Below are 14,339 nucleotides of genomic sequence, written 5' to 3' on the forward strand. Positions count from 1 at the left end.
CGATTATATATAGATAACAGAGTTTTTATTTATTTGTTTCTGTTTACTCAACTTTAAAAGAGAACAACACATATATCAGTTGTTAGCTTTTGTGTTTACCTATCTCAGTTTTCCCAGGCTCCTGCAATATTCCCCCTTTTGTATTATACCTAGAATTAAAACAAAGCAGAACCTCGAAAATTGAACTTAGCCCCATCTTCTTAGTATGTATGAATGTACTTTGGATCTGTATGCTGCTGCTTTGGAATTTTATCCTGCTCTGGCTATTTGATTCTGACTGTAGTTCAGTCTGGGCCAATGTATAACTGTTTATATGTGTCTTTTTTTTTTTTAATTTTTATTTATTTATTTATTTATTTATTTATTTATTTATTTATTTATGGCTGTGTTGGGTCTTCATTTACTGTGCAAGGGCTTTCTCTAGTTGCGGCAAGTGGGGGCCACTCTTCATCACGGTGAGCGGGCCTCTCACTATCGCGGCCTCTCTTGTTGCGGAGCACAGGCTCCAGACGCGCAGGCTCAGTAGTTGTGGCTCACGGGCCTAGTTGCTCCGTGGCATGTGGGATCTTCCCAGACCAGGGCTTGAACCCGTGTCCCCTGCATTGGCAGGCAGATTCTCAACCACTGCGCCACCAGGGAAGCCCCTATATGTGTCTTTGATGAAAGAACCTGCTACCCATTATGTGATGTTATCAGGGTTTTAAAAGGGGTTTTGTTTTTTGTTTTTGACAACAGCTCTTCAGCTGTACTGTGCCTGTAGTCTTTTTGTCTATAGAAAGTGCTGGTGGGGACAGAAGAAGAGTGGCCATGTGGGGAGGCATGATTCAGTATGGCTGGGGGGAGGGAGCAGAGTTGTGCTGCCCTGTGTTCTGGTTCCTGCTGTGACTTCGTTCTGTTACCTCATCCATACTTTCAGTTACTATTGCCAGTTTTGCAGCTGTGTATCTCCAAAGTGTTTTTGAGCAGAGAGCTTCAGAGAAAAACTTAGAAAATCTGGATCACAGGTTCTTAATCATGATTTTATCCTTCATTCTGGAACTAAATTATTGTATCTCCTTAATCATAACTTCAAAAACCTAGGATTTAAATTCTGGCTACTAAAATGTGTACTTTCACATGGGGGTGTGCTGACTTTTTTTATCCTCTGTCATGTATTTGAAATCAGAGTGAAAACAGTTAATTAGAGCATCTCGTTAACAAGATGCCTATAGAAATTGATGTATTGTGGCATGAAAAGGAAATGTAGTCAAATTAATAGTGACATTTGAGCTGAAGTATAATACAAAATGAGTAAATAATGCTGATTACCTTGTAGATGAATAATAATGCTGTTCTTACTATGAAAATTGTTCTATTTTAAATATTATTTTTGAATTGCAGGAAAAATTAAAAAGAACACAAGAAAGATTACAAAATCTAAGAGTTGTGATAGTATCTTAGTATTTCAATGCATTCTATATTAAAGTAATTTTTAAAGCTTTTATATTTCTAAGAAAGATTTATTTCAGGGTTATTAGGGCTATTTAAAAATTTAGAGGGCTAGAATTTCATTAGCTAGGATTTTTCTCAAAACATTTTACTTTTTGAGCATTGGTTTTATTTATAAAATAATGAAAAGAATACCTACTCCAAAGAGTAGTTTTTCAGATGCAGTGAACGATGATACATGAAAAATAGCACAACACATAATGTGGCACCAAAGATAGTTAGTGAACATTAAATTTAGGGGTACAGGCTTGTGGGATACCTTTAAGAAAATAGTTATAAGGGTTTCAACTTAACAGACAAGTGCAAGTTTTAGCTAAAAATCTAATCAGTAAATTAACTGCACAGCTATTTATGATATGATGTCAAGTGCTTTGCTCGTCAGTCACACACTTTTCTTTATTTCCTCCATTGCCCTTATTTGCAAAAATTCTGTATTTCCAGATTGTCTAGCAGATATTTCACGTTATTGTAACATAGAGAAGTGGTCAAGTAACTGAGGATGAAGGACAAATCATATCCCACCATATTCTCATGATAAATTTTCTGCTGAATTTCTCATGAGATAATAATAGCTCAAATATACTCCGCTGTGACGAGTAAGTGCCAGGTACCATGCAAGGTGCTATTTATGTAGCATCCAACCCTGTAAAGTAGATGTTATCCACATTTTACTGATGAATAATTCCAGAGGGAAGGAATGGAAGAGTTTATCCATGTGCACATACTAAACAACAATGGTGTTGAGGTTGAAATCTGGATTAGTTACACTCAAAACCATGTTCCCAATTGGAGGAATGCTTGCCAACATTTGACATGTTCTTAACGTGTTTTTTTTTTTTTAATTTTTATTGGAGTATAGTTGATTTATAATGGTGTGTTAGTTTCAGGTGTACAGCAAGGTGAATCAGTTATACATATACATATATCCACTCTTTTTGTAGATTATTTTCCCATATAGGCCATTACAGAGTATTGAGTAGAGTTCCCTGTGCTATACAGTAGGTTCTTATTAGTTATATACTTTATATATAGTAGTGTATATATGTCAATCGCAATCTCCCAATTTATCCTTCCCTCCCCTTATTCCCTGGTAACCATAAGTTTGTTTTCTACATCTGTGACTCTATTTCTGTTTTGTAAACAAGTTCATTTGTACCCTTTTTGTAGATTCCACATATAAGCGATATCATGATATTTGCCTTTCTGTGTCTGACTTACTTCACTCAGTATGACAATCTCTAGGTCCATCCATGTTGCTATAAATGGCATTATTTTGTTCTTTTTTATGGCTGAATAATATTCCGTTGTATATATGTACCACATCTTCTTTATCCATTCCTCTGTTGATGGATATTTAGGTTGCTTCCATGCCCTGGGTATTTTAAATAGTGCTGAAATGAATATTGGGGTGCATGTATCTTTTCAAATTTTGGTTTTCTCCAGGTATATGCCTAGGAGTGGGATTGCTAGGTCATATGGTAACTCTATTTTTAACTTTTTAAAGAATGTTCCATACTGTTGTCCATAGTGGCGGTACCAATTTACATGTTTGAGGTTCGCTTTTCTCGACTCCCTCTCCAGCATTTATTGTTTCTAGATTTTTTGATGATGGCCATTTTGACCGGTGTGAGGTGATACCGTATTGTAGTTTTGATTTACATTTCTCTAATAATTAGTGATGTTGAGCATCTTTTCATGTGTTTGTTGGCCATCTGTATGTCTTCTTTGCATAAATGTCTATTTAGGTCTTCTGCCCATTTTTTGATTGGGTTGTTTGTTTTTTTGGTATTGAGCTGCATGAGCTGCTTGTATATTTTGGAGATTAATCCCTTGTCAGTTGCTTCATTTGCAAATATTTTCTCCCATTCTGAGGGTTGTCTTTTTGTTTTGTTTATGGTCTCCTTTGCCATGCAAAAGCTTTTAAGTTTAGTTAATCCCATTTGTTTATTTTTGTTTTTATTTTCATTACTCTAGGAGGTGGATCAAAAAAGATCCTGCTGTGATTTATGTTATAGAGTGTTCTGCCTATGTTTTCCTCTAACAGTTTTATAGTTTCCAGCCTTACATTTAGGTCTTTAATCCATTTTGAGTTTGTTTTTGTGTATGGTGTTAGAGAGTGTTCTAATTTCATTCTTTTACATGTAGCTGTCCAGTTTCCCTAGCACCACGTATTGAAGAGACTGTCTTTTCTCCATTGTATATTCTTGCCTCCTTTGTCATAGATTAGGTGACCATAGGTGCATGGGTTTATCTCTGGACTTTCTATCCTGTTCCACTGATCTATATTTCTGTTTTTGTGCCAGTACCATACTGTTTTTTTTAAAAATTGGAATTATTTATTTATTTATTTATGGCTGTGTTGGGTCTTCGTTTCTGTGCAAGGGCTTTCTCTAGTTGCGGCAAGTGGGGGCCACTCTTCATCGCGGTGCACAGGCCTCTCACTATTGCGGCCTCTCTTGTTGCGGAGCACAGGCTCCAGACACGCAGGCTCAGTAATTGTGGCTCATGGGCCTAGTTGCTCTGCGGCATGTGGGATCTTCCCAGACCAGGGCTCGAACCCGTGTCCCCTGCATTGGCAGGCAGATTCTCAACCACTGTGCCACCAGGGAAGCCCCCATAGTGTTTTGATGACTGTAGCTTTGTAGTATAGTCTGAAGTCAGGGAGCCTGACTCCTCCAGCTCTGTTTTTCTTTCTCAGGATTGCTTTGGCTATTCAGAGTCTTTTGTGTTTCTGTACAAATTGTAAAATTTTTTGTTCTAGTTCTGTGAAAAATGCCATTGGTAATTTGATAGGGATTGCATTGAATCTGTAGATTGCTCTGGGTAGTATAGTCATTTTCACAATATTGATTCTTCCAATCCAAGAACATGATATATCTCTCCATATTTGTGTCATCTTTGAGTTCTTTCATCAGTATCATAGTTTTCTGAGTACAGGTCTTTTGTCTCCTTAGGTAGGTTTATTCCTAGGTATTTTATTCTTTTTGTTGCAATGGTAAATGGGATTATTTCCTTAATTTCTCTTATGGATCTTTTGTTGCTAGTGTATAAGAATGCAAGAGATTTCTGTGCATTAATTTTGTATCCTTCAACTTTACCAAATTCTTTGATGAGCTCTAGAGTTTTCTGGTAACATCTTTAGGATTTTCTATGTATAGTATCATGTCATCTGCAAACAGTGACATTTTACTTCTTTTCCAGTTTGGATTCCTTTTATTTCTTTTTCTTCTCCAATTGCCTTGGCTACGACTTCCAACACTATGTTGAATAATAATGGCAAGAGGGGACATCCTTGTCTTATTCCTGATCTTAGAGGAAATGCTTTCAGTTTTTCACCATTGAGAATGATGTTTGCTGTGGGTTTGTCATATATGGTCTTTATCATGTTGAGGTAGGTTCCCTCTATGCCCACTTTCTGGAGAGTTTTTTATCATAAGTGGGTGTTGAATTTCTTCAAAAGCTTTTTTTGCATCTATTGAGATGGTCATATGATTTTTATTCTTCAATTTGTTAATATGGTGTATCACATTGATTGATTTGCATATATTGAAGAATCCTTGCATTCCTGGAATAAACCCCACTTGATCATGGTGTATGATCCTTTTAATGTGTTGTTGGATCCTATTTGCTAGTATTTTGTTTAGGATTTTTGCATCTATGTTCATCAGTGATATTGGCCTGCAATTTTTTGTGATATCTTTGTCTGGTTTTGGTGTCAGGGTGATGGTGGCCTTGTAGAATGAAATTGGGAAGAGTTTGAGAAGGATAGGTGTTAGCTCTTCTTTAAATGTTTGATCGAGTTTGCCTGTGAAGCCATCTGGTCCTGGCCTAACCCGTTTTAACATTAAACATAAATAGGCTATAATAAAAAATAATCACACATTATCAGTTTTCCATTATTACATCATTTGAGTTTTTCTATATTTTAATATAATATTTTAGGCAGTTCCCAAGTTGCAAATGGATTCTCTTCCAAAAGTTCATTTCCAAATCAGATTTCAAAACATGAAGATAAGAAATAACTTTTATTTAAATTTGACAGAAAGCAACTATCGACAGAGGAAATAAAGAGGTAGATGGAGCTCTATAAAACTCCAAAGAGGGACCTTTTTTGAAGTACTAATGAAAGGAATCCTGAGAAGAACGAACAATTTTCCTAGGAAGTCCCTTCAGCAATTGGAATATGCATGCATGTGAAAAGTCATAATCTATAGGTATGTGTACAAAAGAGGTGGATTTAATAACTGGGAAAAGACTTTTAAAAATAGGGTTGAATTTGCAGTATTTTGTACAAACCCTGACGTAACAGACTAAAGAGAGGACTGAAAGGAAGTGATGGACATTTGGGGCAAAATAATTTCCTCTTGTGTTCATGAGGTTTTTGCCATCAGTCTGTGGTGGCTCTGTTGTTGAAATGGTATAAGTGGCTGGATAGGAGCAAAAACCTGGAAGTATTAGAAGAACCCTGGGCTAAGATGAAGTAGAAGTCTTGTGAAGATGACTCATTTTGTACTCAAAATAGGGTATCTGAAAGTATCTGTATTTTTTTCTTTTTCTGCTTCAGAAGACATATCAATAACACTTTGAAATGATTTTAAATTTGTCTTTTTCTCTTCTTGATTAATTAGTCAATGGTAGTACAGGGATAATTTCAAAGTGGCCGCATCCTATGAATTACAAATTGTAACAAAGTAACTAAAAGAATGTATTTTTACTTTGTAAACTCTTGGTATCTAGTTTTCTGGAGCTTTGCAATGAAAGGACTGTAATATAACTCGATTTAAATTATTTTTAGTAGTGAATCAAACTCCTTTTAACTATTTGCTTTATTCAAGTGACAGAATGTGATATGAAACATGGGCATGTTGCAGTTACATAGTTTGTTTTTAAAAAGTTTATATATCATATACAAATTAAAGAGAATGATGATAATATTTGTCAACTTTAAATAAAGTGATTACCAGTTTAGAAAATAGGACTTTGAAAAAGTTGATGTTTAATGAGTTATAAACAGGATTACATAATACAGACATGGGAAATTTACTAAATAAAATGCAAAATGTTCCAATGTTTTTAAACGACATAAACATACAAGGAAATACAGGAAAGTAGTTAAAAATATGTTCTGTGTCCATATTTGTGGGTCAAATTCTAGTCCAGCCACTTTATAGCTAGTGTGCCTTTTATGAATTATAAGGACATATTCAGGTTATTTTTTTTGGAAGACGATGAAGAGATGTTTAAATAGAATACGGTTATATCCCATTCAAAATAGGGTTGTTTCTCTCAAGAACTGTGAAGGTTCTGAAACTTGATTTTACCCTATTTGCAAGCTAACAAGTCAGCTGACCACCATTACATGCATGCTGGCAGAAGGCACAAGACTCCTCAGTTGGAGACAATGAACCTTATGACACATGGCACAGAAAGCAGCATGAGCATCAGCATATTTGTCTGCCCCCCATGCCTCCCATGTCCCACTAGGGCCATGCAATGGGCCCAGAGAGATGCTGTACATGCAGTGGGTTTGTTTCACAGCTGAGAAACCCATGGACACGTACTTTTTGAGCAAGCAGCAAATATCACAGCACATGGCAGAAAAGCAGATCCCTCTTCCATTGGAGAGCAAGCAGCTACGTGGTTGTCACACTCTGGTGGACTTGGCCTACTTAGTTGCTTCTGTGACTAACTAGAAAAACTGCTCAGTATCAGGAGATGGATAAGCTCTGCATTTGGCACACTCAGCAAGAACATGCAGGTATACGCAGAGCCCAGGCAGACTGCCTCTCCCCTCAAAATACCCTTTAACCCTACACTTTCTTATCTGTATTCAAATTTTTACATGAATATTCCACCCTGTGGGCCACTCTGGTTAATCTGATCAAGAGACTAGACCTATATTAGTTCAATTTGTCTCATAGAACATTTAATTAAAGCCAGGACTCCAAACAGCGGCATGGAGCCAACCTGCAGCATCGACCTCAAACATGACCCCCAGGGTCCCAGACTCAGCCAGCTGAACAAATTCCATAAAAACCAGGGTATATACTTTAGAAAGGCACACGACTTTCTCTTTAAGTCTCTGCATTAACCTTTCTTTTTTTCAGAGGAATTACTCCAGGTACAGAGATGTATTAAGGATTTCACCCGTTCCACCTTGGTCTGAAAGAAGGATGTGTAGGACAATCTTCCATAACAGTCTTGGCCAGTGAGTTGAAACTGACCTAAATACCTTCTATGTTCAAAGTAGTATCATTGATGACTTCATCTAGTTAAGGACACATTTCTTACCACTTTTCCTAATTGGATGGCCCCTATTGTAGGGATAACTACCCAATGAGTAAATATACCAGAAGTCAGTCATTCATCCCTCCTGGGAGCTTCCCATGTAACTAAGGGTGTCCCATTCCCAGGAAATCTCCGCAGTCATCTGAGAACTACAAGATCCACTGGTAGTGTTTCCTTAAACACTTGAAGGACTCTTTTGACCACTCCTAAGATACAAGTCAAAGCAATTTACAGACAAGTTAATATCTGGTTTCCACACAACTAGTACAGTCCCAGAGGCAAACGTGGTGCCCCTGGAAGGAAGGCGTTAATTGCAATGCCTGTTCACCCCGAGTATGATCTACGTCAGTCAGGGGACACAGGGTAACAGTATTTCCAACGTGGCCTCCTGGCCAGCTGGTAAATCTTAAGTTCCCCAATTCTAGTTCGGCCTGTGTCTTCAGAAGGATTGTCTGATGGCAGTCAGTCTGACCTATATTATTTTTCTAAACCACCTGCCAGGTGACACTCATCCGTCCTGTGGAATAACCTAGTGAGAAAGATGGGAATGGAGGTGGGGAGACACTTAGAGGTGGTGAAAGGCATTTTGCATGGGAGCTGCAGGAGCTGGGACCACCTTCTCATGCTTCTGATTGACTTCTCTATAAAGTTATAGAACCTGGAGATCAAGTCAGGGTCACCACCATTTCATGGGGAATGGCAGATCTAGGAGTCATTTAAATGTAAGCAGTTTACTACCCTTTGGGAGAGTGTACCTGGCTATTTTTCTTTTTTTGTGAAGAAGGCTCCAGAATGGCTTGTAAAGGTGAAAGATCATTAATGTCCCTTCCTGCTCTGAACCTCCTGAGTTCTAAGGTGATCCCTCCCCAGATGTTGGCATTGTTACTCTCCCTGTACTCCCATAAAATCAGCATATCCCGTTCTGGTAACTATAAATTCACCTTTCCTCTAACCATCCTCTCCATGCATCCAGACCTTTCATCCAGAGTGTCAGATGGAAGAGGGATGAGGGCACTTTGATAACATTTTTTCAGATGCATTAATAAACCCCACCCCCCGCCTTGCCTCACATGGGTCTCTGTCATGGACTCAGACATCAGTGTATTCAACCTAGTGATTATTATCTTTATGACCTGAGGACCATAGCAACCCAACAATAGAATTCAGGTGGCTGAACCAGAATTAAGTTTGAATTCCATAGGCCACCTTTTGGCCAGGCTGCCACTCAGAAATTACCTGCCAAGCTGGCCTGAGGCTGTTATTAGAGGAGAAAAAGAAGCGCTGTGGGCAGGAATGGTACGATGGGATCTGAAAGTTTCAAAAAGAGGTCTATATAACTCCTCAACCCTGTGGTCCTGATCATTACCCAAGAGATGACCAAGAAAAGATGAACTATTTGGGAAAACTGCCATATTTAGTAAACTGCCTTTACTAAGGTGTGTGAATCAGAAGAAGGTGAGGGAGGTGCAATCAAAAATCTTTTTCAGAGTAGTTTTTCAAAATCCATGCCACTTCTTAATGACACTAGCATTTAAGGATGAGGAGAAGCATGAAATGTCCACCAAATACCTGGACTGCTGGCTTAATGCTGGGCAGTTTTTGTGGCAAATGTTGTATCATTGTCAGAAGTAGGTAGGTAAGTGGTCTGGAAAGCTAAACACATGACACAGTTTAGTTTCGTAGGTCACAGTGATATAGCTGGGGTTGGCTAAGCAGATTGGAATAGCAGCTGCTTCATGCTGCCCCATCAGCTTATTTCACCAGCTCTAGGCACTGCAGGCAACCCTGCCCAGAGTGGGCATCTTACCACATAGCAGAGGAAGGGCAGCAGGACGAAAACCTTCAACTCCTGATAAGTCACCCGGTTCTTTCTACTGATCTCCCCAGTCAGATAAGTAAGACCGAGTGAGAGGGGTTTCCCCAATATCTCAGCTCGAAGAGAACTTCATTTCAATAGGCAGAAAACTGGGAAGAGGAGGGAATGATATCGCCTAAAGAGTGCTAGACTACACAGTAAGCTAATTACATAAGATAATCAGGTTAATTGCCAAATTGAGAGGCAAAGTGAATTCTTTACAAAAGCAATTATCAGAAACACGCATACAAGGCTGAGAATAAGTAACATTGGATGGACAGAGTAGTCAGGTTTTTCTTTCAGCAACATCTACAATAGAAAGCTTTGGCTTGGGGTTTTTCTTTTATTCACCACTTTTCTATCAGAAGCAGAAAGGTCAATGGTGTCTTTCTTTTTTTTTTAAAACATCTTTATTGGAGTATAATTGCTTTACAAGAGTGTGTTAATTTCTGCTGTATAACAAAGTGAATCAGCATTATGTATACACACATCTCCATATCTCCTCCCTCTTGTGTCTCCCTCCCACCCGCCCTATCCCTCCCTTCTATGTGGTCACAGAGCACTGAGCTGGTCTCCCTGTGCTATGGGGCTGCCTCCCACTAGCTATCTATTTTACATTTGGTAGTGTATATATGTCCATGCCACTCTCTCACTTTGTCCCAGCTTAACCTTCCCCCTCCCGTGTCTTCAAATTCACTCGCTACCTCTGTGTGTTTATTCCTGTCCTGCCCCCAGGTTCTTCAGAACCATTTTTTTTTTTTAGATTCCATATATATGTGTTAGCATACAGTATTTGTTTTTCCCTTTCTGACTTACTTCACTCTGTATGACAGACTCTAGGTCCATCCACTGAACTACAAATAACTCAATTTCATTTCTTTTTATGGCTGAGTAATATTCCATTGTATATATGTGCCACATCTTCTTTATCTATTCATCTGTCGATGGACACTTAGGTTGCTTCCATGTCCTGGCTATTGTAAATAGAGCTGCAATGAATATTGTGGTACATGACTCTTTTTGAGTTATGGTTTTCTCAGGGTATATGCCCAGTAGTGGGATTGCTGGGTCGTATGGTAGTTCTATTTTTAGTTTTTTAAGGAAACTCCATACTGTTCTCCATAGTGGCTGTATCAATTTATATTCCCACCAACAGTGCAAGAAGGTTCCCTTTACTCCACACCCTCTCCAGCATTTACTGTTTGTAGATTTTTTGATGATGGCCATTCTGACCTGTGTGAGGTGATACCTCATTGCAGTTTTGATTTGCATTTCCCTAATATTAGTGATGTTGAGCATCCTTTCATGTGTTTCTTGGCAATCTGTATATCTTCTTTGGAGAAATGTCTATTTAGGTCTTCTGCCCATTTTTGGTTTGGGTTGTTTGTTTTTTTGATATTGAGCTGCATGAGCTGCTTGTATATTTTGTAGATTAATCCTTTGTCAGTTGCTTCGTTTGCAAATATTTTCTCCCATTGCAAGAAATGGCTTTTCGTCTTGTTTATGGTTTCTTTTGCTGTGCAAATCTTTTAAGTTTCGTTAGGTCCCATTTGTTTATTTTTGTTTTTATTTCCATTTCTCTAGGAGTTGGGTCAAAAGGATCTTGTTGTGATTTATGTCATAGAGTGTTCCACCTATGTTTTCCTCTAAGAGTAATATAGTGCCTGGCCTTACATTTTGGTCTTTAATCCATTTTGAGTTTATTTTTTTGCATGGTGTTAGGGAGTGTTCAAATTTCGTTCTTTTACGGTAGCTGTCCAGTTTTCCCAGCACCACTTATTGAAGAGGCTGTCTTTAGTCCATTGTATATTCTTGCCTCCTTTATGAAAGATAAGGTGACCAGATGTGTGTGGGTTTATCTGTGGGCTCTCTACCCTGTTCCATTGATCTACATTTCTGTTTTTGTGCCAGTACCATACTGACTTGATTACTGTAGCTTTGTAGTATAGTCTGAAATCACGGAGCCTGATTCCTCCAGCTCTGTTTTTCTTTCTCATGATGGCTTTGGCTATTTGGGATCTTTTGTGTTTCCATAAAAATTGTGAAATTTTTTGTTCTAGTTCTGTGAAAAATGTCATTGGTAGTTTGATAGGGATTGAATTGAATCTGTAGATTGCTTTGGGTAGTATAGTCATTTTCACAATGTTGATTCTTCCAATCCAAGAACATGGTATATCTCTCCATCTGTTTGTGTCATCTTTAATTTCTTTCATCAGTGTCTTATAGTTTTCTGCATACAGGTCTTTTGTCTCCTTAGGTAGGTTTATTCCTAGGCATTTTATTTTTTTTGTTGCAATGGTAAATGGGAGTGCTTCCTTAATTTCTCTTACAGATTTTTCACAATAAGTGTATAGGAATGCAAGAGATTTCTGTGTATTAACTTTGTATCCTGCTACTTTATCAAATTCATTGATTAGTCCTAGTAGTTTTCTGGTAGTATCTTTAGGATTCTCTATCTATAGTATCATGTCATCTACAGACACTGACAGTTTTACTTCTTCTTTTCTGATTTGGATTCCTTTTATTTCTTTTTCTTCTCTGATTGCTATGGCTAAAACTTCCAAAACTATGTTGAATACTAGTGGTGAGAGTGGGCAACCTTGTCTTGTTTTTGATATTAGTGGAAATGGTTTCAGTTTTTCACTATTGAGAACGATGTTGGCTGTGGGTTTGTCATATATGGCCTTTATAATGTTGAGGTAGGTTCCCTCTATGCCTACTCCCTGGAGAGTTTTTATCATAAATGGGTGTTGAATTTTGTCGAAAGCTTTTTCTGCATCTATTGAGATGATCATGTGGTTTTTCTCCTTCAATTTGTTAATATGGTGTATCACATTGATTAATTTGGATAGATTGAAGAATCCTTGCATTCTGGGGATAAACCCCACTTCATCATGGTGTATGATCCTTTTAATGTGCTGTTGGATTCTGCTTGCTAGTATTTTGTTGAGGATTTTTGCATCTATGTTCATCAGTGACATTGGCCTGTAGTTTTCTTTCTTTGTGACATCTCTGTCTGGTTTTGGTATCAGGGTGATGGTGGCCTCATAGAATGAGTTTGGGAGTGTTCCTCCCTCTGCTATATTTTTGAAGAGTTTGAGAAGGATAGGTGTTAGCTCTTCTCTAAATGTTTGATAGAATTTGCCTGTGAAACCATCTGGTCCTAGGCTTTTGTTTGTTGGAAGATTTTTAATCACAGTTTCAATTTCAGTGCTTGTGATTGGTCTTTTCAAATTTTCTATTTCTTCCTGGTTCAGTCTTGGAAGGTTATGCTTTTCTAAGAACTTCTCCATTTCTTCCAGGTTTTCCATATTATTGGCATATAGTTGCTTGTGCTAATCTCTCATGATCCTTTGTATTTCTGCAGTGTCAGTTGTTACTTCTCCTTTTTCATTTCTAATTCTATTGATTTGAGTCTTCTCCCTTTTTTTCATGATGAGTCTGGATTATGGTTTATCAATTTTGTTTACCTTCTCAAAGAACCAGCTTTTAGTTTTATTGATATTTCCTATCATTTTCTTCATGTCTTTGTCATTTATTCCTGATCTGATCTTTATGATTTCTTTCCTTCTCTTAACTTGGGTTTTTTTTTTTTTCTTCTTTCTCTAATTGCTTTAGGTGTAAGATTAGGTTGCTTATTTGAGGTGTTTCTTGTTTCTTGAGGTAAGATTGTATTTCTATAAACTTCCCTCTTAGACCAGCTTTTGCTGCATCCCATATGTTTTGGGTCATCGTGTTTTCATTGTCATTTGCTTCTAGGCATTTTTTGATTTTCTTTTTGATTTCTTCAGTCATCTCTTGGTTATTTAGTAACATATTGTTTAGCCTCCATGTGTTTGTGTTTTTTAACAGATTTTTTTCCTCCAGAAATTGATATCTAGTCTCATAATGTTGTGGTTGGAAAAGACACTTGATATGATTTCAATTTTCTTAAATTTACCAAGGCTTGATTCATGACCCAAGATATGTTCTATCCTGGAGAATGTTCCACGAGCAGTTGAGAAGAAAGTGTATTCTGTTGTTTTTGGATGGAATGTCCTATAAAAATCAATTAAGTTCATCTTGTTTAATATGTGATTTAAAGCTCGTGTTTCCTTATTTATTTTCATTTTGGATGATCTATCCATTGGTGAAAGTGGGGTGTTAAAGTCCCCTACTATTATTGTGTTACTGTCGATTTCCCCTTTTATGGCTGTTAGCATTTGCCTTATGTACTGAGGTGCTCCTGTGTTGGGTGCATAAATATTTACAGTTGTTATATCTTCTTCTTGAATTGATCCGTTGATCATTATGTAGTGTCCTTCTTTGTCTCATGTAATAGTGTATTTTAAAGTCTATTTTGTCTGATATGAGAATTGCTACTCCAGCCTTCTTTTGATTTCCATTTGCATGGAATATCTTTTTCCATCCCCTCACTTTCAGTCTGTATGTGTCCCTAAGTCTGAAGTGTGTCTCATGTAGACAGCATATATATGGATCTTGTTTTTGTATCCATTCAGCCAGTCTATGTCTTTTGTTTGGAGCATTTAATCCATTTACATTTAAGGTAATTGTCGATATGTATGTTCCTATTATCATTTTCTTAATTGTTTTGGATTTGTTATTGTAGGTGTTTTCCTTCTCTTATGTTTCCTACCTAGAGAACTTCCTTTAGCATTGGTTGTAAAGCTGGTTTGGTGGTGCTGAATTCTCTTAGCTTTTGCTTGTC

General features: G+C 37.6%; 1 protein-coding gene across 3 annotated transcripts in view; it reads left to right on the plus strand.

Annotated features, from left to right (window-relative positions):
- The window catches only part of KCNJ3 (potassium inwardly rectifying channel subfamily J member 3), a 166,611-nt gene that overhangs the window by 106,029 nt on the left and 46,243 nt on the right, over positions 1-14,339 (plus strand). The window contains exon 3 of one of the 3 annotated variants that reach the window (XM_007183092.2): positions 7,596-7,660. The exons of the other annotated variants lie outside the window; for them this stretch is intronic. Coding sequence (XP_007183154.1) covers positions 7,596-7,654 — 59 coding nt within the window. The 3' untranslated portion in view covers positions 7,655-7,660. Of the gene's footprint in view, positions 1-7,595; positions 7,661-14,339 lie in introns of those variants that run through there. 3 annotated transcript variants of the gene reach the window in all.

Source organism: Balaenoptera acutorostrata, chromosome 8 (assembly GCF_949987535.1).
Source record: "Balaenoptera acutorostrata chromosome 8, mBalAcu1.1, whole genome shotgun sequence".
Lineage (NCBI taxonomy): Eukaryota > Metazoa > Chordata > Mammalia > Artiodactyla > Balaenopteridae > Balaenoptera > Balaenoptera acutorostrata.